The sequence below is a fragment of the Cotesia glomerata genome, linkage group LG3 (assembly GCF_020080835.1).
Source record: "Cotesia glomerata isolate CgM1 linkage group LG3, MPM_Cglom_v2.3, whole genome shotgun sequence".
Lineage (NCBI taxonomy): Eukaryota > Metazoa > Arthropoda > Insecta > Hymenoptera > Braconidae > Cotesia > Cotesia glomerata.
This window is the reverse complement of record NC_058160.1, coordinates 19,256,628-19,282,471: the sequence shown is the minus strand read 5'-3', so window position 1 is coordinate 19,282,471 and position 25,844 is coordinate 19,256,628. Positions and strand designations below refer to the sequence as shown.

At 29.7% G+C, this 25,844-nt stretch overlaps 2 protein-coding genes across 7 annotated transcripts in view; both read left to right on the top strand.

The window, feature by feature from the left end:
• Positions 1 to 22,626, top strand: part of LOC123261519 (serine/threonine-protein kinase BRSK2) — a 32,930-nt gene extending 10,304 nt beyond the window's left edge. Inside the window, exons 1-14 of one of the 6 annotated variants that reach the window (XM_044723154.1) lie at positions 8,508 to 8,687; positions 8,822 to 9,773; positions 15,544 to 15,724; positions 15,806 to 15,946; positions 16,111 to 16,261; positions 16,349 to 16,564; positions 17,187 to 17,386; positions 17,466 to 17,696; positions 17,776 to 18,086; positions 18,164 to 18,306; positions 18,664 to 18,816; positions 18,901 to 19,075; positions 21,252 to 21,481; positions 21,658 to 22,626. In XM_044723154.1, the coding sequence (XP_044579089.1) occupies positions 9,665 to 9,773; positions 15,544 to 15,724; positions 15,806 to 15,946; positions 16,111 to 16,261; positions 16,349 to 16,564; positions 17,187 to 17,386; positions 17,466 to 17,696; positions 17,776 to 18,086; positions 18,164 to 18,306; positions 18,664 to 18,816; positions 18,901 to 19,075; positions 21,252 to 21,481; positions 21,658 to 21,882 (2,466 nt within the window). In that variant the 5' untranslated portion in view covers positions 8,508 to 8,687; positions 8,822 to 9,664 and the 3' untranslated portion in view covers positions 21,883 to 22,626. Of the gene's footprint in view, positions 1 to 8,507; positions 9,774 to 10,622; positions 10,640 to 15,543; positions 15,725 to 15,805; positions 15,947 to 16,110; positions 16,262 to 16,348; positions 16,565 to 17,186; positions 17,387 to 17,465; positions 17,697 to 17,775; positions 18,087 to 18,163; positions 18,307 to 18,663; positions 18,817 to 18,900; positions 19,076 to 21,251; positions 21,482 to 21,657 lie in introns of those variants that run through there. The other 5 variants (XM_044723156.1, XM_044723153.1, XM_044723157.1 and 2 more) reach the window with 5 other exon arrangements.
• On the top strand, positions 6,735 to 7,869 carry LOC123261431. The gene is made up of 4 exons (XM_044723024.1): positions 6,735 to 6,978; positions 7,043 to 7,132; positions 7,206 to 7,436; positions 7,850 to 7,869. Exons 1-4 carry the CDS (start codon positions 6,735 to 6,737, stop codon positions 7,867 to 7,869), a joined length of 585 nt encoding a protein of 194 aa, XP_044578959.1.
• Positions 22,627 to 25,844: the final 3,218 nt, after the last annotated feature.

The window sequence follows — 25,844 nt, the reverse complement described above, 5'->3', positions numbered from 1 at the left end:
TAATAATCGTATATTATACGATTATTCGCAATGATCACAGACATATTCGTCAGAATAATCTCCGCCATCAATACCTACGCAAGAATCATGAGACCATTTATTACAATTTTTACACTGAATCCATGACTCTGTGGAGTCAGTAAAGTCCATTGTAATATAGACAATGGCAATCATCATTTTTATATTTTAAATGTTTTTTTTTTCAAAATTTTTGGTTTTGATTTTTTTTTTGTTTTTTTGTTTAACTGAGGTCTTTTTTTTTGCTTCATCTTGATTTTTTTTCTTTGAGTTCTCGGCGATACTCGTAAGAATCGTCTTTTTCCCTCGACGACGTTTTCTGGGAGGAGAATCTCTAGATTTTGATGGTGATGGCTCCATTAAAAAAAAAAATTTTTTTTATATGATTTCTTGGCGAGGAGAGCCATCGTGCCCCAGAAAAAAAATTTTTTTTTTCCGATATTTTCGTTAAAAGTTAACTAATAAAACGATATTAGTTAATTTTTTTGCGAGCCTATTTTTCTCCAAATTTTTATTTTGAGCTTTTCGAGCATATTGATAACAAATACGTTCTCTGATAAAAAAAAAAAAAAAAATTGTCTCGATACAAGAGCAAAAATCTTGAACCAGCAACATCAATTCGAAGAATTAAATAATCTTAAATGGAGCAGAAAAATTTTTAATGAAGTAAACTTTTTTAGATTAAAAATTTTTGTGCTTGATTTAAAATAATAACATTCTCAGAACTGATATTTTGGGTTTAAGATTAATGCTCTTGAATCGTTAGTTTTTTATTATCCGGTCAAAGCTTCAAATAAAGTAAAAAGGATAAAAAGACTGAATTAATTGAATTTTTTAGGGGGCCCATCTTGCCCCATGTGAGGTCGACAATTGAGTTTGCCTCTCCCTTAGTATACGTTGGCGTGTCACCGGTGTTAAGAAGGATCTCGTCCAGTGTGGCCATTGCCTCGAGAAGTGCTTTTCCACGTGTATTAGTGAACTTGCTGCCCCAGTCTGCTGCCCAGGAATTGAAGTCACCAGCTATTACCACGGGAAAGTGTTTTCTTGCATCCTCAGTTAGCCGATCAAGGAAGTTTTCAAACTGTTCATTAGAGAGACTAGGTGGTGCATAGCAACTGTAGAAGCGGAGGCCATCTACCCATGCTGCTACGAAGCCGGCTTCTTTATTGTTGACTGTTCTCTGAAAAGGACATTTACCGCAGGACCAGATGACGGCTTTGTTAGTGCTGTCGGATTCCCAGGGTTGGTTACTCAGGTGTCTATAAGGCTCACTTATAAGTGCTACGTCTGCCTCTGATTCGCGCACAGTTTGCATGAGCAGGTCATGCGCAGCCTCACAATGATTGAGGTTGAGCTGCAATATCTTCATGTTCTTGGCTTCGTTATCTTCTGGAGTGCTTCTTGGAAGACGGGGCATCTGTTCGTGCCTACATGGTGAGCCGCCTTTTCTACGCCGTGCCGTTCAACGCAAAGTGCACATTTAGCTGGATTTTTACAATCAGCAATTTTGTGTCCTTCTTTTCCGCACCTTATGCAGTGCTTAGACCGGTCGACTTCGCTTTTGCACTGAGATCCGAAGTGCCCAAAGTGCCAGCATTTGAAGCATTGTATTGGGTCTCTTCGTTGCTCTCATTCGGCAATTGACCCAGCCGATCCTTATTTTGCAGTTTCCCTCCAGTAAATTTTGTGCTGCAGCTGCTGGTAGTGACACTGTGGCTGTTTGCGTACCCCTAAAGGTTTTACGGATCTTGATTGCCTCTAGTGGGATTTCACAACTTTCTCCAGCTTCCCTCTTTAGAGCGGTCTGAATATGCTCTTTCATCGTGTCATCATCGACATCTCGGATCTCGATGGTCTCCTGTGGCCCTTTGCAGATCACTTTGGCCTCCTCCTTAAGGATGTCTGCGATCGTCTTTTGGGGCTTGGCCTTTGTCAGTGCTCTTCCTTGAAATCGTAATCAACAAGTCGTCACTTCTGGTCTTGTTGATCTTATCAAGTTGGTTGGCTCTGGCGAATCTCGGTCCTTTCTCTTTCCAGACCTTGTGTCAGTTTCACCCTTGTCCTCAGCAGCAGATTCACCGTCACCGTCGGCTCCAGTGTCCATTGCTTCTTCCGTCTCAACTTCAGTTTGAATGCGTCGTCGTGATAACTGCCATTCCTCGTCCAGTTTCTTGAATCTTCCAAGAGCATTGACTACACCGGTTGTCTTAGTCTTTATCTCCTTGTGGATAATGACCTTTGTTTGGACAAACTCTTGCAGCTCAATGGTCAGCTTTTCAAGGTGCTCCAGCGCTTGCGTTCTCTTCATTTCAGCGCTTGCTTCAATCGCTGCTTGTTGGGCATGAAGCCCGTTTCCACTCTTATTTGTTTCCTGTAAATTACTCATACTTTTTTGATTTACCAGCGCATCGTACGGAGTGGAGCAGGTTGCCATAACTAGGAACGGGTGTACCCTCGGAGATAGTACTCCTACCCCAGTTCCCTGAGGCCTAGCCGACACTTAGCCAGTCACGGAATACACGGACGGACTAGACTCGCTCGGGGCGGTGAAGATTCCGATCTCTAACACTCACTGCGTACTTCCTGATCAAGGCCCGAAGTGGCTGGCTCCTGATCCGCAACTGCAACTTACACCTCGGCAGAGCAAGCTCACATCAGCCGTAGCCCGCATCGTCGGAAATAATCGACACGGGTTCCGGACACTCCCAGTGAGTTACAGCAGGGAACGATCATCTTGCTAGGTCAGTTAATGTGACCAACCTATTAAAGGGGGAGTTTTGTCCACGGGAGCGTATTTTATTTGGCTCCTACCCTCTGTACCTCATCAACTAAGAGACCTAGTGTCATCCAAGAACAGCGAGCGTTCTCCCATCCGCTACGGGGGGACGCGCCTGGTAGCAGTTTCTCCTCTGCCACAGGTGTGTGTGTGTGTGTGTGTGTGTGTGTGTGTGTGTGTGTGTATCTATGTATGAATGTGACCCTCTTATAACTTTTGAACGGCTTGACCGATTTCTTTGCGGTTGGCACCATTCAAAACGGCTTGACCAAATTTAGATTTTGAATATACTTTGGACCGATTCTATCCGGTAGATTTTGAAAAATCTCAAAAAAACTGCAAAAAAAATTTTTTGAAATGTGGTTTTTTTTCAATAACTTTAAAATGACTTTGCAGATCGATTCCAAAAACTAATCAGCTCTTAACATAAAAAAACCACGTCGATCGCCGCCAGCCCGGTCGAAATCGGTTGATTCGTTCGTGAGTTATCGTTGTCGAAAGAAGTTATAACGGTTATAATTGTTGGAAGTTTGTTGTCTTTTTTTCAGTTATCGTTTAGGTTATTCCTATCTTTCTACTGAAAAAGTTATAAGCTTTCAAGAAAAGGGCAGCTATCGTTTTTGGTTCGAGTTAAAAAATCGAGTTTTTATCATATTTATGGCTCATTCTATATTAAATCGATCCTATTTCATTTGAATGGATCGTGGTTTAAAGTTTTCTTTTCTCGTAAAACAAAGTTTTGTTAAAGGAATAAAATTAAAAAAACTAAAATTAGATTTCTCTAAAATATGACTTAATCAGCTGGATAGAATATGAGATTTTTGAAAAATTCACTATTTCTTTCAAAAAAAAAAAAAATTAAGAAGACGGTTGACCCTGAAGGCCATCCCTGCAACTTCCCGCTAATTCCATACCTAGGCGCTTAAAATTGCACTTATGATGTTTTTCCAAAGTTAAAAAGTTATTCCAAAAAAAACAACATTTAAAAAAATTTTCTTTGTAGATTTTTTTTGAGATTTCTCAAAATCTACCGGTCCGAATCGGTCCAAATTGTATTCAAAATCTAAGTTTGGCCAAGCCCTTTCGAATGGCGCAGACCGCGATGAAATCGGTCAGACCGTTAAAAAGTTGTAAGCGGTTCACACACACACACACACACACACACACACACACACACACGCGCGCGAACATGCACACCGACATACAGACACACACACACACATACATAATGACAACATCGTGGGAATAGTCAGGGAAGCTTCTTGTGACCTTAAAACGTCGAGATCTGACGAAAACTCGATTTTTGCAAAACGGGGTAAAACCAATAACTTGCCGATTTTCTTAGGGGGAAGTTAAAAAATGCGTTTGATACTGTGAACCATATTAAAATCGATTAATACATTCAGCAGATATTACGAAAAAAAAAATGTTTATCGTTTTTTTTTCTCCAAATTTCTCCATTAGAAATATTGAAACTTTCGCTCTTTTGGTAGTCAAAATTCTGTGTTGTGTGCCATGGACCAAATATGAATTGTTTAATCCGTTCAAAGATAATCGCCCTCTTATTAGAAGATCTAGGTAAAGTAATAGTTTGAGCTGAAAAAAAAGTTATTTATATTATTTAGTATGATATACCACTTTTCATAAACTGAAAAAAATATAATATTATGTTCTTGCTCAGTATATATATATGACTTGGAAAAATGATTATTGAATGATCTAATAAGCGGTTGACCATGGAAGCAATTCCTGAAACTTCTTGCTTTTTTCGAAGTTGGAAAACATTTGAAAATCATCCAATCGGATGGTTTCTTTTTCGAGCTCAACATTTTTCGAGATTTTCAAACAGCAATGTCTTTTGAGCAGATCGCAATTTTTCAAGCAAAGATATATATTGTTAATGAGATCTTGAATCGATTGATGAAAGAATTTCAACGTTATCTTAAAAAAAAAAACTATTTGAAAATTTTTAAATGATTATAACTTGAATGTGTCGTTCGATTTTAAACTAGTTAGTGGCATTCGATGCAGTTTTTCAAGCTCGAAAAATGTTTATTTTAAGATAATTGATCGAAAGAATTAAAAAATGTTTCAAAAAAACTGAAAAGCTACTTTTTATTATTTTGATTTCTTGAATATCTTCGGAACGGCACGACCGATTGACTTCAAAATTGAATAAGATCTAACTCTAAACAAATTCTTTCGAACGCTTTGTCATTCATCCAAATCGGTTGATTCACTCTAAAGATATCTCACGACAAAATTTTATTTACACACACACATACACGCACGTTTTAAAAATCAATAATTTTCTAATTTTTAAAATTGATTATTTTTGAGGTGGAAACTTGAAAAGATCATTCGACAGACGAATAAAGATAGAACGATAAGTAGTTTTTGATCTAGAAAAATAAATTTAAATGTAAATTGAAACTTATTTAAATTAAGAATTTATCAGATGCATTTTCTAGAAATTCGATGTCATTGCATTTAGAAATTATTTTAAGAAGAACCAGCAAAAGTCTGATGTTTTGCATTTCTCAAAAATTTTGAAGTGCTGTTGTTTCTAAACTATCCAAACGATTTGACTGTTATTTGATCTTTATCTCGAGAATCGTCTAAAAAGTAAATATATTGAGCTTCATTATATATAAGGTAAAAGTCCCTATTATGAGACGATGTCCCCATTTATGATACACTTCATAAAAATACTATTTTATAAAAAAAAAACACACCCCTAGCATACTAAAAGTATAATAAATATATTATTTCATCTATTTCAAAAGCAATTTTCGACTTTGGCTGTTAATTAATTCCATACTGTTTTTAAAAAATATTTATTAAAGTGCGAGGTTTGTTATTTGTGCTCAAAGCCACGACCAAGAATAGTAAAACGACAACGGCAACCTAGTTTTTTATGTTAGTGTAATTTTATTGTGTCTTCTACTTTTATATTAAATTGTATATCAATTGAAAGCTGATGATTAATAGATTTTATTTCTATACACATTTATGCATTTTTTTTATTATAATATTTTAAATCTGAGTGTCTCACAATGCCTACACTTATTTACGTTAATGCCCCGGTTTATGAGACACTTTTCTCGGTGTACTGTGTAATACGGACATATGTTTTTCGACTTGTCCCGATTAAGTGAGACAGTGTACATTTATAAAGATTTTATATTGCTAATATGTGATATTAGTTATAAAAATAGTGCAATTATATGTTCTAAAATATTGGCTATTATTAAAACCTCAAATATTTTTCTAAAAGTAAGTATTTTAACTCAAATAGCTTTAGATCATGAATCTAACCTCAAATCATATAACATTGAATAACTTTGTCAACAAAGTTTTCTGTTTTTAATTAAAACTTTTGGATAAATTTATAATATTTTTTGTATATTGATTCTGAAAATATATTATTTATTTCGTATTATTTCAGACTAAGTAAAAAGTAAATTATAATAAAAAGCTGAGATAATGAAGCATAAACAAAATTCCAAAGTGATAAAAACTCAATCATCAAATTCAACCAAAGAAAAAAAAGTGTTGTGTTCCAAAATGAATAATAAAATAAGAGAAAAAAAGTTAAAAGGATTAAGTATTTATAATTCGTCAAATATAGAAAAAAACTCTAAAAGCAATGGAAGACACAGAGTTGTCCTTGAGAAAAGCAGCTGCTGTTTATGGAGTACCGATTGCTACCCTTGCTAAATGAAAAAGTATTAGTCCTGAGAGAAGGCAAAAATTAGAACTTGGCCCGGTGACAGTGTTATCTTTAAAAAGAAAGAGGATGTTATTGTTCAGTGGGTTTTGTACAGAGCAGTAATAGGGTCACCTGTGACAAAAACTGAATTATTGAAGATGTATAACAATCCGTTACTGTCTTAGACAGTATCATTTTAATGGGATAAACTGTGAACAAAATAATTTAATGAATGATGGACAACTTTTACGGTTACATGAATCTAGTCAAGTTAGTCTTCAAGAATCATCAATTGATAGCAATAACGTAATACGGAGCACTTCTAAAGACTTCAGTGAACACAGCCTAATTGATCTAACTATCTCTACTGATGATACAAATTTAGATATATCTGCACAGCCCAGAGAGATTATAACAGAGCTCACAAATATTCATTCTACAAATCCTATAAACAACAAAGTTCATCAATTAGGTATGTAAATGTCAACCTCACATTCATGTTCAATAGAGATTTAACTTAATGTGACTGTTTTCAGAACTTATGATAGAAAATTCAGATCCTATGCTTGCAATGATTGACAAATATCGTTCTATTCACAAGATTTTATCAATAACTGTTGATAAAGGTAATGTAAAATAATTGTTTATGAACTAGTTTTAAAAATTATGAATAAAATTACGAAAAATTCATATTTTTAGATAAATGTTCCGAAAAACCTCCGAAAGAAATATTCACTTTGCCATTGAATTATTTACCGAAGAAAAAAACAATAAAAATTGAAAAAACAGGCAAGTCAAAGTTATCATTTGTGGACACCTCTGATGAATGGTACAAACAAAAGTTAAAAAAAGAAAAGTTAAAAAACATGAAAGAGGAAAAATTTAACAATAAAAAAATATTAAAAGAAGAAAACAAAATTAATGGCTCAAGTCAAGGAATGACAAAAAAAAATCAAGAAAGAAAAGTAGATTTAATTCAATAATTTGCGTTGATTAATTGTTTAACTCATAAAAAATTTTTTATAAGTTTATTAAAAATTGAAATAATTCCTTCTTTTGTAAATACGATTGTCTAAAAATTAATAAATATATAAAATTTGGTCAACTTTGCTGATTTTTAACTGTCTCAAAAATAAGTCCTGTGGTTTGAGACACTGGGGACATGTGACTTTAAAGTGTCTCATAAATAGGGTCATATAGGTTCCTCTAAAAAACCATAATTTAATTAATTTTTAACCAAAAAAATTATAAAAACAATAGAAATATTGATTTAATGATCATCAAATTATCGTATAATGCGATTAAAATTGTATTTTTTTCTTTAATGGATTAATTATTCGCAGGAATGTTCAACCTACCTTGAAAAGTGTCTCATAATAGGGACTTTTACCTTACATGTAGAAACATTTGAACCAAATGTATTTTTCTACCTAATTTGACGAGTTGAGTTAGAAAATAGCAAAAATTTTTAAAGAGTTGCATAATAAGGGAAGATGCAATAGTTAAACTTTAATTAAATCAATATAAAATGTAGAAATTTCAAAGTTCTCGAAAATCAATTGATTTAGAAATGTAATTCTGAAATTTTCGAAATCTTATTATTGTGTTAGTATCAATCCATATCAGAATCAGCTATGTATCATTCTATTAAAAGATCTTTCCGGTGTTGATTCACTATACTTATTCCCCTCAAGCTTTTAGGGGTGTTTCAAATACTTTTCATCATTTGTTTAACAAGATGAGTCAACTTCTGTCATTGCATTTAAACTAGCCTTTGTACAAATAATGATTCAATTTCTTGTAACTTAAATAACTTGCTGTATCTTGCATACACGTCAGATAATGATACACTTCAATGGAAAGATTATAATTATAAACTAGACGTGTCTGCAGTATTTTTTATTAGTGGGTTAGACTAGCGCAAGTGTGGAAAAGCAAAGCCACGAGTACATCATGTTTTATATTGCTCAGTGGGCGCTCTATATCAGGGGGTGACTCTGCAACACACGAAAGAAATATGCGCGCGCATTTGCCTCGAGCACATAATCGAACTGGGAGCGCCTTACATTTTACCCTTAGCTTCGTTCTCTATTTGGTGTGTGGTTTGTATTTCATAAAGTACACGGGGATTACAAAATTTATAAACATTTTAACCAAAAATATTTGGTGTTCATTGAATAGGTGTTTGTTAATTTTTTTTTTAATCAATATTACATAAATACATAAATTTATGCACACACATAATCATACACGCATACACATTTATACTCATAAATAGTAACTTGAATCTGTTGTTAAATAAATTACTTTTACAGTTACCTTGACATTGGGTTGGGCAAAGTGAATGGTGGAATTAAGTGATAAAGCTTTTAATATGAGTGCTGACAGTGATAATAAGGGGTTGAGCAATAACAAAATGTAGTTACTTAACTTTTTCAAAAAACTTACGGAAATCCCATAAGTGACATAAATACTTATAATCGTGACATATAAATGATTCAAGCATTACAATTTTGGAAAGATTTTTCTCGTTCGAATGTGTCCAAGTGTGCTATTTTAAACGTACATACCTAAGAAACAAGATCATAGAAACAAATTTTTTATATACACATACATACATACTTTGTATGTCAAATTATTATTGTTTTGCTTCTTTATCAACAGAAATATGGATTCAGTAATAAACTGGCATCAATATTCATTTCATTATAAAAAGTCAAAAAACGTACCTGGAAAAATCATCAACTACTCGATATAGATATTTGCTGTAAAATAGTCTATTTTACAGACTTCATATTATATGATAAAATTCTATTCTCACTCTTCAAAGAAAATTCATTTACAACTCAGATGTTTATTCTTTATTGAATTTTATCTCAATAGAGCATTAATATCGTTAAAATAAGAATGCGAACGAAGGCAAAATTTCAGCCTTTTCGGCGACACTGGCGTCTTGTTCGAACTCGTGCAAAAAATGTGCACGATTTCAACCCGGCGACGATGAGAAAAAATGATCACTCAAAGTCGCAAATAATTATTTTTAACAAACCATTGAGGAAATGAGTGTGATCTTCGCCAGTTTGAGGTGGCTGTGAGAAAGAGCTCCTTGGACCAGCTACGCACATTTGGATTCAAACTTGGCTGACACAAAAACCAACATGACGGCGGTACCGGGCAAGGAAAGTCCGGTCGTATTAAATACTCAAGAGACTCATCAGTATGTTGGGCCTTATCGGCTTGAAAAGACTTTAGGAAAAGGCCAAACTGGTAGTTTACTTATAAAAGTTTTTTCTAAAATTCTGTTTTATAATTCTCTTTTAAAAATGCTTCAATAATTCTAAGTATTCATTAATTATTAATATTCCTTTTTCTTTTGACATATTTATTATTTTGTTCTATTTCGATGAAAATACATATGTTTTTTACATGTAAAAATCTAACAATACATGTATATCGTTCTTAATCAAATCGATTTTAAATTTATATTTTCAATAATGTTATCAATGTTGACTCAGTCAAAAAAAATCACTCCAAAAAAATGAATAGAAAATTTATAAAATTTTACTACGTTAGTCGACTAAATTAAAAACATGTTTAGTACTTCATAATTAATATAATTAAATATCTAGCACATTTAAAAATCATATTATCATTCCAAAATTTGCTTACATCGGTAATTAGTTAATTTTATTACTTGCATCAATGAAAAATCTTTTGCATTGTAATTAGTTTTTTTTTTTTCATTGTGTCTGTATAATCAAAATTCGCGAATTATTTTTCCATGAAAAATGGATATACATAAGTATAGACGAAGGGAGGCCGTGTGCCTCAATCGGATAAGTTTTGTGCGTAAACTGTCAAAGTTAAGAATTAAAGATCAAATGTCATTAATTTCAGTTATGGTAAATTTTTAACTGTCGTGAAAAAAGATACTCAGAACAATTTACCTCGATCAGAAACACAAACGTCTATCTAGTATTAAAATCAAATTTTTTTTTTTATCATTTTAGCAGTAATTTCAGATTATTTTTTAAAATCAAGTTTGCGTCTCAGTCCTGGGCGCGAACACTGGTACACGGAGTTTAAAGACAAGTTATCTATTCATTAATCTCTCAGAACTTTAGTTAAAAAATGTAGGTATTTAATACTAATGTTTATTCAATTTTGCGTTACTTATGAATGAACAAATTCGTATTATGTCTAGTTTAAATAAGTAGTATTCCTTTATCTTATTTCATGGACCAGGAATGAAAATCACACGGAAAAAAAAGAATAGATCTTATTCCTATGTAGAATGGTAACCATTACTATGTTACATAGTAACGGAAATTTTTGTGAGAATTCTGTGTAAATTTGCGGGAAAAATTAGAAATTGTGATAAAAATATGAGCAATAGTTCATTCAGTGCGGAGTTAAATTCTAAAAATAATGTTGTTGTTTTTTTATTTTTTTTATAAAAATTTCAATTTGTTATTAAAAAAAACATAAACAACATATAAAATCTCAGTTTTTCGTAAATAACTCAATAACTATAGGTCATATCAAAAATCGGAAAAAAGATCCTTAAAGAGGAGGAAATTAATAAAAAAAAATCTCGACTTCCGGACCTCTAGTTTCAGAAACAATTATTTTTATTTAATGTTGAAATAGGGTTCCGCGCGACTGCTGTCGTATTTAATTTAAACATCGGCGTAGCCGTGTGATAAAAGTCGCGCGGAACCCTATTTTCAAAATTAAATAAAAATAATTGTTTCTGAAACTAGAGGTCCGGAAGTCGAGATTTTTTTTTTATTAATTTTTTCTTCTTTAAGGATCTTTTTTCCGATTTTTGATATCACCTATAGTTGTTGAGTTATTTACAAAAAACTGAGATTTTTTATTTTGTTTATGTTTTTTTTAATAACAAATTGAAATTTTTATCAAAAAAATAAAAAAAACAACAACATTATTTTCAGAATTTAATTCTGCACTGAATGAGCTATTACTCATATTTTTATCACAATTTCTAAGAATATTTCCATCAAATTTACTCAGAATTCTCACAAAAATTTCAGTTACTATGTAACATAGTAATGGTTACCATTCTACATAGGAATAAGATCTATTCTATTTTTTTTCTGTGTATGATGTCCTCTTGTACATTTTGTTGTAATATTAATTATCAAAAATTTATTTGAGTATTCTTTTATAAAAGCAAGAATTTATGCTGCTGTACCGACGAATCAATCGCATTGGCCTCATTCAATCAAATCGAAAAGATTATTCTTACTTATGTAAATAATGATTCCCATGAAGCAGAGTTGTGAAAATTTTAATGAAAAATATTTTCATTAACTCATTAAATTCAATTCTTTAGTGAAAAAATGTTCCACTAAAAAATTTAATTTAATTGTGAATGGAAATATTTATCATTAAAAATATTTTTTTAATGATCAGCAAAAATCATTTAAATTAAAATATTGAATTTAATGGTTAATGGAAATATATAAAATTAAAAATTTTTTTTAATGATTAATGGAAATTTTTAAAATTAGATATTAAATTTAATTGTTAATCGAACTATTTTTCAACTTTCCGCTATAATATCAATAATTTTCAAAAAATCGGGAAGTTAATAGTTGTACCCTGATTTTCGAAAATCTTCGAAAAAATTTTCGAAATAATTCAAAAAAAGTATTTTTTTGAAATAATTTATTCAATTAATGTCGGATTGTTATTGTAGTCGTAATTTAATTTATAGCTTTTGATTATCGGCGTCGGTTGCTATGAAGAACGTCGAAATTGGTTAATTGCATGGTTTGGTAGACATCGTTGTAGAAAAATATAAAACACTAGCAACCTGCAGTCACTATGTGACCGCCGAGAATTGCCAACTATCAATAAATCAAATTTGCTTAATTACATATCGACTTTTGTTAAATTGCACTGTACTTTCTTAAATATTGATATTCTTAAATATGTTAAGCTCACTCCGACATTACACTCATCAAGAGCTTTCATTTGAGTACCCACATCAATTTTTCATATATTTTATAAATTTATATATATTATCTATATGTATATGTGAAAAATATATCAAAAATGCATGTGGGTACTCAAATGGAAGCTCTTAATGAGTGTAACATCGGGATGAGCTTATATCTTAAAAAATTTCAATAATTAAGAAATGACGTCGTATTTTGTCTACTGATGATATTTTCTACGATATAAGCTCATCCTGGAGTTATACTCATCGAGACCTTTCATTTGAGTACCCCCATCAATTTTTCATAGATTTATATATATTATATATATATATATATATATATATATATATATATATATATATATATATATATATATATGTATAGAATACATATATATAATGTATATAAATATATGAAAAATTGATGTGGGCACTAAAATGAAAGGTCTCGATGAGTGTAACATCGGGATGAGCTTATATCTTTAAAAACGTCAATAGTTAAGAAAATACAGTGCAATTTTACATAGTTAAGAAACTACCTTGTATCTTGTGAATTATTGACATTTTTAAGGATATAAGCTCACTTCGATGTTACACTCATCAAGACCTTTTATTTGAGTACCCACATCAATTTTTCATATATTTATATATATATGTATATATGAAAATGCATGTGCCACGGAGAAAAAAATTTTGCTATAGGAACTCTATAGTAGTTAGTTGTAAAAAGTTCCAGTAGGTTAACGTATTCTTATAGTAACAATACCATTTAGCTCCTGCAACTCTACATCGTTGAGCTCTGAGAGCTAAACGTTATTTACCTCTCACAACTCTACAGGATCGTTCTAAGACTATAACAAATTTTTGGAAGTCTGTTTTACTTTAATTTTTTTTTACGATTTAGCATTGATAATTTAATAAATATATGCGGCAGAATGAATTTATATTGCCAACAATAAATTTTATTTTGTGTTAAATGGGGTCTTTTTAATGTATTCCGATAACTTATCACTTATCACAATATATTCAACTAATAAATTAAATTAAGAGTCACTGCAAATGAAGCTTGAAAAACCATAAATACAAAACTGTTCTAACGAAATTCAATTTGACAAAAAAAAAAACCTATTTCCTTAAATAAATAAATTGGGAACTTAATTGTCCTTATATATTTTTAATAATATAGATTAGTAACAAAATAATTATGTTTGGCATTTTAGAAGGTTATGAAATATGTCAGCGCACTCCACTACTGCGCAACGTAGGGCGCTTCCAACTATACCGTTTGGCTCTGAGAACAATCCCGTAGAGCTCTGAGAGCTCAACAACATTGAGTTATCAGAACTAAATAACATTTTGTTACTGTAACTCTACAGCGAACAGTAAACTGTGTATAGTTGTGGTAACTCTACAGTTACGTTACCAGAACGAAATTTTTTTTTCCGTGTGGGTACTCAAATGAAAGGTCTCGATGAGTATAACATCAGGATGAGGTTATATCTTGAAAAATGTCAATAGTTAAGAAGAAACAAGCACATTTCTTTATTATTGACATTTTCAAAAATATAAGTTCATCTTAAAGTTATACTCACCGAGACCTTTCATTAGAGTACCCATATGCATTATTGATATATTTGATATACATGACATATAAGTACGTATATCAAGTAGATATATAGGACATATATCAAAAATGCATGTGTATACTCAAATGAAAGATCTCGATCAGCACAACATCAGTAGAGCTCATATTTTAGAAAATGTGAATAATAAAGAAAAAATAGAGCAAGTAAACAAAATTCGAACGCTCTAGGGCTAGAGTCGATTTGCTGTCAGATGTTTTTTTTAAAAAAACAATTTCATTCAAAATTAATATTAACTAATTGGGTATAAAAAGTTATCTTTTTATATTACATCGTTTTAATAATCAGTACATCTTGATCCGAATTTTCCTTATTCTTAAATAAAATTGTTTCGAGTAAAAAAAATGGTGATGCGCTCGGGGCAGGGAGTCCGAACACACTATTACATTCAATTATGAATGACAATACTTTGATTAAAATTAAATCGAATGATCAATGGGAAAATTCACCATTAAAAAAGAACTTTTAATGGGTAATGAAAATATTTATAATTAGAAAATTAAAATTAATGATTAATGAAAATATTTTTTATTGAAAAATTAAATTTAATGGTCAACGAAAATTATTTCCATTTAAAAATTAGATTTAATCTTTAATGAAAATATTTTTCATTAGTAAATTAAATTTAATGATCAATGAAAATGCTAATGCATTAAGAAATTTAATGCATCATTTGCAACTCTGCCATGAAGTTATAAATATATATTTGATACTAAGATCAATGCACAATATTTATATAAAATTAAACTTTTTCGGATAGTACTTGAACTTATATAATTTAATTAAAATTGTAATAAAACAATAAAAATACATTTGAGCATTCGCGCAAGCGCATCTACTTTCAAAACAAGTGGAGTGGTCAAACATATGTAAATATAAAAAAAACATATTGTCTTCACGTATCTTTACTATACTGACCAGCGCGGTAAAAATACCGATGAATATAGTTTATATATTCACAAAAATTATTACAGCAACTTTCTGTGACGATTTTTTTTTGCTCGATTGCCTTGTAGGAAATAAACATATCGAGAGTGAAGAAACACGTATTGTTATTATTTTCATAGCTTCCTAGTGTATTTATGTAAATTTTTTTTTTATCAATCAATTGAACTTAACAGTACCGATTCATAGTTTTTCCTTAATAATATTTTTTGCACTATAGGATGATTAAGATTAATTTCACCAAAAGCTGGTAAATTCATGTTAAATTTTAAAATTAAAATCATTAGTTATAAAATTAAATAATTAATTAATTAAATTGATATTCATGTATATTTTAGAAAAAATACTCTTCATTTTCTTATTTTTTCAACCTTTGACTTCTTCTCAGTTTAACTAGATTAATAAAATTATTTTTATGTATTAAATTATAAATTTCTTTAGTTTAACATAGGTTAACTAATTAAAGATTTATTATCTTTATCAGGTTTGGTGAAGCTTGGAGTTCATTGTGTATTAGGTAAAAAAGTAGCAATTAAAATTATCAACCGTGAAAAACTGTCGGAGTCCGTGTTGATGAAGGTGGAACGTGAAATTGCTATTATGAAGCTCATTGATCATCCACATGTACTTGGACTTTCAGACGTTTATGAAAATAAAAAATACTTGTATGTCTTCTTTCTACATTGTTTGCAGAATACATGCTCAATATCTGAGTAAATTTAATCAATCATAACTCTTTGTTATAGATATCTTGTATTAGAACATGTATCAGGAGGTGAACTTTTTGATTATTTAGTGAAAAAAGCTAGACTTACGCCTAAAGAGGCGAGACGATTTTTTAGGCAAATAATATCTGCATTAGATTTTTGTCATAGTCACAATATTTGGTAAATATGTTTACTTTTTTAATCAATTATATATTCTACACAGAAACAAATTTTATTTTCATAAGGTTTCAATTATTTTAAACTATTAAAAGCTTCCCATACAGAATTCAGTTTTTTTTTGTATAATATTGACTATTTCTGTTCTATATTTATTTCATACACAGTCACAGAGATTTGAAGCCGGAAAATTTATTACTTGACGAGAAAAATAATATTAAAATAGCAGACTTTGGAATGGCATCATTGCAACCAGCTGGATCTATGCTAGAAACAAGTTGCGGATCTCCTCATTATGCATGTCCGGAAGTGATTAGAGTAAATACATAATATATTTTTAATTTTTTATTTAAATATTATTTAACAATTGAAGACTTGATAACAAATGGAATTATACTATTGTAGGGTGAAAAATACGATGGTCGGAAAGCAGATGTATGGTCATGTGGAGTAATTTTGTATGCTCTCCTTGTTGGTGCATTGCCCTTTGATGATGATAATCTACGGCAACTTTTAGAAAAAGTAAAACGAGGTGTATTTCATATTCCACATTTTGTACCACCTGATTGTCAGAATCTTCTTCGCGGAATGATTGAAGTAAATCCTGACAAACGACTCACGGTAATATTTATTTATTTTAAAATTATTAATTGTTAATACTCGTTAGGATAGCGCAGAAAACACAACATTTCCTTCAAATCTTTTTTGAAAATATGTTAATTTTTCGTTTTTTAGGAGTCTTACAAAAATTAGATTGATTGAAAATTCTTTTAAGGTCGCTCAACATTTATTTAAATTTAAACATTGGGTTTTTTTTTTTGTTTTCAATACTTAATTTTGCTACTATATAATATTATACTCAATTGATTACTTTATAATCTTTTCAAAAATCTACCTTAAGTTCAGATCACTCGAAAGTATCTTAAGTAGTTTCTACTACTTTGAAAGTTAAAAACCTTGAGCAGTTTCTAGAAATTAAAATTTCAACTTTAAATTTTGAGATTATATATAGTTTTAATGTAGAGAATAATATAATAACAATATAAAGGATGAGTAACAAAAAAATTCAATTTTTGAAATTTTTAAAGATTTTTATTTTAATGTCTCTTAAAAATTGTTCACTCTTTCAAAAGGATGAACTACCTTTTTTTCTCAGGAGAAACAGTCGATTTTTTGCTCTGATACCTATTTAGTAAATAAATATATGAATAAAATTTTAATGATAATTTCAATTGTTTTATAGTTGGCGGACATAAATAAGCATATCTGGGTAACAGCTGCTGGAAAAGGTGAACTCGAATTGGAACTTTCCATGATGGAAGTAGTACAAACACATGTCATTCCGTCCGTCGAGTTAATTGATCCAGATGTACTTCAAGCTATCGCAAGTTTAGGATGTTTTAAAGAACGCGATAAACTTATTCAAGAATTGCTAAGTCCTAAGTATAATATTCATTTTTTTTATCAATTGTTATTTAAAAAACAACAATAATATCATTAATAACTGTTAAATTTTTGATAGCCATAATACTGAAAAAGTAATCTATTTTCTCCTATTGGAGAGGAAAAGAAGAAGACCAGCTTGTGAAGATGAGTTAGAAGGCATTCGAGTCGGAATAAGAGGTTCTTCAGGACAATCAGAAGTAGACCCACCTCGAAAGCGAGTGGACACTTGTCGGGTCAATGGGAATACAACATTGAATTTAGGGCAAATTAGTCATGGGTCACCTTTGACGCCAAGAAGACAATCCAGGTAAGAGATTAAAATTTTATTGATTATCCAATTTATGATTACTTAATTTTAAAACAAGAATTATTAACTCTTTTGATAGTGCACGACATCATACCCGACGTTCACCAAGTACTGGATCGCATACACATTTATCACATTCCCATGCCTCAACACCAGGGAGTTCACCTATGCATAGTCCCAATGTCGCCGGTCTTTTAAGTCCACATAGAGCAGTACCCAACTCACATCATGGGCAAAATCCAAGTCCACATCGTTTATCTATTACTAGTGGATCAGCCAGTGGAAACGGTACAATGACCAGTACTATTGCAACTACCACTGTTTCAACGACTTCGGCTACTAGTCAACCATTTTCAAATGTTGCAATAGAATTGAATGAAATTCAATCGAGTAAGAATTACATTTTATAAAAATTATATATCGAAGGAAAATTCGTTGTTTAATATTAATCGTCTTTATAATTTCAGTAGGTATTACACCTCCAGGTTCTCCACATACGGGCACTGGAACTGGAGCCCACCATTGGAGATCTCGTTTAACTACAATTAAAAATTCGTTTTTGGGAAGTCCGCGTTTTCATCGACGCAAACTGCTTACAAGCACTGAAGAGGCAATTTAATTATTACTAATCAAATAGATATATGTTATGATGACGCGAAAAATCGACTACTTTTTATTTCGAGCATCCCATAAAAATATGTTCGTAAAATTGTCATTATTTAAGATATCTTTCACTAAATCTTGAGTTAGATACTTGAAATTTTTACAAAAAATATAATTAATGTTAAGAAACGTCAAATTATCCCTGAAATTTTTATAATATAACTGATTTCGAAGAAGTCTTTTGAAATATAATAAACTAAAAAATTTTCATAGCAGACTCGAAAAGAAAATAGTCTTTTTTTTCTGCGACTTTAAAGTATACTTCGTAAATACATTAAATAATTATTTAACTATATTTATTTAGGTTCATCTTACACCGGATTCTTCACCTGAACTTACAAAAAAATCTTGGTTTGGTAGCCTTATGGCCTCTGAAAAAGACGAAACATTTACAGTTCTTGTAAAAGGCAAACCTTTGGCAAGCGTAAAAGCTGATCTTATCCATGCTTTTTTATCAGTAACTATTTCTTATTCATTTTTTGATCAGTGTTTTCCTTATTGTCAGAATACTTACTAATATAAAATAAATTAATCCTTATAGATAGCTGAATTGTCACATAGTGTAAGTTCGCCATTGTCTTTTAAAGTTGAATACAAACGTAGCAGTACTGCTCCTGCGATGTTTCAACGACAAGTTCGATTTCAAGTTGACATCAGTGCAATATCTAAACAACCAAATGAACCTCTATTTGCTATCACATTTACGTTACTAAGTGGTAAGTGTAATTTTTTTACTTCATTTAAAAATTAGATATAGGGGAGGAGGGTGCGAGCAAAATGGGGTAGTTCAAAAATTTAGTGGAAAAATTTTCTGTTCCAAATTTTCAAAATATTTCAAGATAGATTTAAATTCCGTTTTGAACTCTAAAATTGAAAAAAAAAAAAAAAATGTTTTTCAAAAAATAAACATTTTATTTATCCGATTAAAAATGAATTTGAATTCTATTTTGCATTTTAAAAAATTTCATCAATTCTAAGGTACTAATCATTTTCCATCAAAAGAATCATTTTTAGTTAACTTTTTTATCTAAGTGGAACAATTCAGTATATTCCAACTGGACTTTTCTCCTTCTGAGAAACGCAGTTTTTTGTATTAAATTAAAAATTAATAATCTCGGAAAAAAAAAGTTGACTTAATTTCAGAAAATATTTTTGAACTAGTGTAGCTTTAAACATAGTAATTTTTTAACCATAAGTTTTTCTTGGGTTAAAAAAAATTGTTCTAGAGCAAAATGATATTCCGAGTCAAAAACATTGATTGAGAATTTCTTCTGGTTGTTTAAAAAAATCGTTGTTATTTGAAAAATAAATATCAATAAATATTTTCCAAATTGTAGGTAGTTTAGTTGTATTACTGAGAATTCTGAAAATAATTACAATTTATTTCACCATAAAAACTTCCTTTCAACATTTTCACTAGAACTTTTATTAATTTTTTGAAAATTTCGCTTAATTTTGAAAAGACCGCATAAAATATTCAGGCATTTTTCAACAATTTGAGTGTAAATAAATATTCTATGAAAATAAAAATGAAAATTTATTCTATTTAGTTTGAATACAATTTTTTATACTATTTTTTTGACATTTGGAATTAAACCAAATATCAGTAGATCAATATTTTCTTGGCAAGTCTGTATGTATGGTTATGATTAATTTTACGATCTTATTTACATAAATCACTAAAAACAAGAAATTGAAAAACAGAAAAAAACTCGGAAAGAATAGACCCTGATAAAATTATTATTTTTATTACTAAACAATTAGTTTTGTCGTGAAATAAAAAAAAATGTGAAATTGACCATCAGTTTAACTTTTGAGAAAAAATCATTTTTGAATGAATAGATAATCGTTCCGGAATTTTTTCGTAGGCCGTTTATTTCCGTGCAAAAATACGTATTGTCTATTAATTGTGTACATTAATTCATTCAAGTAATGTTCAATTCGGAAGTAGAGGATATGAAATTTTTCTTATATGTTACATGACGGCAAAATAATTTTAAATTAAGTAGGACTCATAGCTTAACAGAGTCTTGTTTAAAATATCCAGCGAATTTTGTAAAGTTGAAATTCTAAAAAAAGAAATACACGGAAAAAAAATTCTACGAAAAATTTCGATTATCACATCGTAATTCAGAGCCAGACTTTCAATATCTTAGTAATTACTATTTATATATATTACGATGTTACATCGTAAAAATTTGTATAGAAATTAGCATTTTAAAATGTAAAATTATCAATGTAGAAATACTTAAAGTCTGGTCCTGGATTACGAGGTGACAATCGTAATTTTTCGTACAATTTTTTTTTCTGTATACAACAATAATTTGTATCTTTTTAATGTATCATTAGTTTAAAATATCAGTCGAATAGAATACTTGATTTAAAAAATATTTTTGTTTTGAGTTTTTTTTTATGTTAGGTTATTAAAAATCTTTCTTTCAACTTGATTTATTCTGTTTACTTATTTACATCTATACACAGAAAAAAAGAATTAAAATTGCATCAAAAAAATTTATTATTTTTCAATTGGAGCAAACATTTTTAGTTAAAATCAGAACTACAGATTTTTCAAATAATTAATTATACTATTGCTCAAAGTATAAAAAGTATTCTTTGGTTAAAGAACTTTATTATTAATTCAAGATTAAAAAAAAAATCTAAAGAAATTACTTAACTTTATTCAAAAAATATTTCGAGTAAAAAAAATAATCTCATGACAGTTTAAATTATTTCTCTGTGTATATATGTATGTAGTAAATCTATTAATTTCAATATAAAAAAAAATACTTATACCTCATAATATAATAAAATTGAATTAAACTTAATTCTATTAGCCAAATTTTTAATTTAAGACTCAAAAATTAAAATAAAAAACGTATTGTTATGTTATAGGAAATATACGACGATTTCGAAGGGTATGTGAGCATATACAATCTCAAGTATGCTCTAGGAATATTGGGATGGCTCTCGGTAGTCAAAGTCGAGCAGCACCACCAAGTCCTAGGGCATCTCGTAAATTCACTACAGAAATGAGTGAAAGTTCAAGTTGTGGCAGTGACACAAGTGAAAGACTTTTCCTCAGCCCTCATCCTACTACCAGACAGGTAGTTTATTTTAACAAGGTATCACATCACCATTGCAATCATCTTCATTAAGTCTTTCACACGTCATTTTCATATTACATAGCAAATATCATTGTTTAATCAAATATTCATTATTAGAGGTTCTTGTCAATTTTAGTATTAGAGAAAAAATTTTCTACTATTATTATTCTAATTAAAATTGTATTTTTTATTAGGTTGATTCAGACCTTGAGTCTGAAACGTCAGCATTCGATGTTAAATCTCCGACTCACGAGAACGGTCGAAGAAGCTCTACTTCAACAAACAACAATAATTCAATCGCTGGTGATGTAACACCGACGCCTGGAAGTCCATCTAAAACTGTGCGTAGCAATTCAGAAAGTCAAAATACACCAGAAAAAAAATGTGTCACAACAATGAGTGGCAATAATATAGCGTGATACTATCAGAATTTTCGCTCGGAGTTACGCACTAGTTTTGCTAGTTTCTGGAATAGTATACAGTGAGTTTATAATGGTGTCGTTGTTATAAAATAACAGTATTTTTCTGTTTGAATGATTAAGGAATGTAATGGTTTGTTTTTTCTTATTTTTATGAAAAAAAAATATATATAAAATGATTAAAACAGAAGGGGTATGAGTGACAAAAAAAAATTTTTCTTAATATCTGAAGGTATCACATTGGTTTTTATACTTCATAGTAAATTCAAATTTTTTGTTTTATAAGAATTAATAAAGCTAAAAAAACCTCCGCTTATATATGTACAATAAGATTTGAAGAAAACTTATATTTACAAATAAAAATCTTTGACGTTATGCACTTATGAAAAAAGTAACTGAAAACAGCTATACGGCAAACGGAACGAAAAACTTTAATGAATGACTTACTTAAAGTCACCATTTTTCTATTTTTTAGTATATTATTTAAAAATTGTTATATTCAATTTTAAAAATAAATTTTTTATATTTAAAAATCAAATTTTTATGCAATTTTTTCTACTCAAATTATCACTGAGATCATTATCTTACTACTTATTTGTATTCCGATTGCCCGGAGTGAAACTCAAAATTATTAGTAGGAGAAAGAATACTAATATATGTAAGAGGAGCGAAGTTATATTGTAAAAAAGGCCATTCGACAGCCGAAATAGAAGTAGATTTCATTAATAGCTACATTTATTAATAATAATAAATAAATTAAATTAATTTTTTAAGAAGAAATATAAAATTAAGTACATCAAAAATAAATCAAAACGAATGCAACAGTAAAATTTCATTAAAGATATGGAAAATTTTCATGTTAGAAATTCATGCAGGTAAGGTAAGAGCCCCTGTAGCTGCTCAGGAATCAGTCCCTGCTCACTCCATGTATTTGTATATCTGCATTTTTTAATATAGATATACAAGTGTATGGAGTTATCAGGTACTGATTCCTGAGCAGGTACTGGGGCTTTTATCTTATGTAAAGTAAAGCTTATTTTACTGGCTTTGGCATGAAATTTACAGAAACCAAAAAAAAAATTTTGTTCAAAAGTTATTTGTGGAAAAAGTAGTAAAAGTGAAAAATTTTGAATTTATAAAAATTTCAAGCTGCTGGTATTTTTTAACTAATCAATTGATTCCGCTCAAATTTAAATTTGTCTTCGACAATCTCATGGAGAATATGTATGCTGAGTTTCATAAAGATCCATTAAGATTCGTAAGAGAGGGTGGACACAAGCCGCGTTATATCGTATATATACATACATATACAGGGTGTCCCAAAAGTCACGGACGTCATTGTAGCATCTGATGAAAAAAATAATTCTGAGACGAAAAGTCCTTAGCCATTTTTCAATTAACCGCATAGATAATTAATTATTAATTAAAAATAACGTCTCTTTATTTGTTAGAGAGAGAGAGCGCTAGTGCCCAGTAAAATATGTGCCAAACAAAGACACAACTAACTGTATGACTAACTAGTTTCTATAGCTAACGTAGTCACACATATTTACTTACACATTCACACATGCAAGCATCTTCGTTGGAACGCACTTGACTTGACACTAATGCTCTCTCTCTAAAGCATAAGAGGACGTTATTTTAATTAATAATTAATTATCTATGCGTCTGATTAAAAAATGGCTAAGGACTTTTCATCTCAGAATTATTTTGTTTATCAGATGCTACAATGGCGTCCGTTACTTCTGGGACACTCTGTATAAACTTTTGAACCATATGTATTTTCTGAATCAGGATGACGAGCTAAGTCGAAATATAGCAAAATTTTTCGGAAGTTTCATCATGAGGACAAATGCAATAGTTAGATTTTTATGAAATCTACTAATACTGGTTATCATTTATATTGTACGAATTCCTTGTTCTTGATTCAAATACTAAGCCTTTAAAAAATGTATTTTATAATAGCAAATTAATTTTGATTTGCAAAGATTTTTTTATTTTATTTTATAACAAGGATCGCGCCTACCATTGTTACCAAATCTTAATTAAATATATAATTTAAAATTTACTCTTAATCCTTAAAATTAACAAGATACCTTAAGATATTAAAGAAAAAAATATTTTTTTTTTTATATATTACTATTTGCATCATAAATTTTAAGAAAAGAAATCTTTTTTGTTTTATATATATATATATATACCTCAGAGTGGTCCTTATTTTAGTGATTTTAACAATTCTTCCTATACACTTTTTTGATACCTTTTAAATTAAAGCTATTGATTTTAATATCAAGGGGGATAGTCGCTGCGGTGGCCGAAAAAAAAGAGTGATTTTCGGGAATTTTTTTTGGCTGTCACAGTGGCATCCCCCTTAATACGTGTTCCAAAAAATCATGAGTTTTAATAAAATGAATCAATTTGAAATTTTGCGCATACATAGCTAATATCGTTCGGAATAAGCCGAGGTATGTCAAGAAAACGTGACATGATTATTTAAAAGAATGAAAATACGGGATAAAAACTTTTCTACTTTCGAATTTTTTTTTATACGCACTCACGGCATCTGTGACGTGATATTGAAAAACTGGATCTAAAGGGCGCGTTACTGTAAGTTCTAAAATTATTAAATGAAGGACCACTCTAATATAAATATATATAAAATTCCAGTTGAAATTTTATTGGGACTAATGTGCAATCATAAACTGATATTTATAAAATGTTACGGATTAATTCAAAAAATTATGAGGAGGCTCTACAATACTACGTAGTATTTAAGGTATATTTTCTCAATAAACATATCCTGTGACTTACTGAAAAGAATCGTATATTACATAAATAAATGTGCGATAAAAAAATGGTTTTGGTAATTAAGTAAAAAGCTATTTATTTAAATAACGGAACCATCTGATATAAAATAAACTCATAAACTAATTGTAAATTTTTAATTTAATTGTTTAAGTACACACCAAAGATAACTAATGTGAAAGTAAATAAATACTGAGAACGTTTCGATCTGTATTGTTTATGCACCATAAATTTTAATTTATGAGTCTAAAAATACTTAATTAATTAATTGTTATTCTCTATTATTGGTATTATAAACCATATGTTTCTATCGTAACATATGCGCACGTTTTTGATAGTTTTATCATAGTCGTCGTACTTTAATATGATATTGTAAGATAAAGTAAGTTACTATGCTTCACAAATAAAATTAATGAGAAAATGTTTTTTGATAAAGGAAACATTAAAATTTCATCGAGCCCTTTAAACTTAGTTAGGCGAAGTTTGCAATATAAATTATAAAATTAATTATAAAAAAAAAAAAAAAGAAAGAAAAGAAACAAATATACTCAAAAAATTGAACGGGTAAAAATACGAATTAAAGATTGATTTTTAAGTTGTAATAAAAGTCATGATTCATGATAATTGATGATAATGAGCCCGTATTAATTTTGAATCAATAATATAATAACTATAATTCATACTAATCATACCTAATTAAGCGTAACCATAAATTTATGTAAAAGATATAATAGATATGTTAAAAAAAAAAATTAAAATACTACCGGCCATACTTAAATTACAATTTTATATCGATACAAATCATTTGGTAAAATGAAGTAGTATCAGATAATTGTTAACTGAAATATAGCTTCAAATAATATCTACATCGTCAAATTAATTTCGTATTCATGTAGAATTTGTGAAATTTTATTTTATATGAGAATCCGTTCAATTACTGTAAATCAGACAAAAGTTATATTATTTCAATATTGCGTGATTCTTTTATTTTGTTAAATTTGCTGGGATTAGTTTTACTTGAGATCTTAAATATAAAATCAAACTGCAATTTCCAAATGCCCATTGTAAAATACTTTGTTCGGTGAATATTTTATTGAAAAATTCAGGGTGGTTGACAACAATAAATAATATTATTAAACTAATTAAACAAAGTAGTG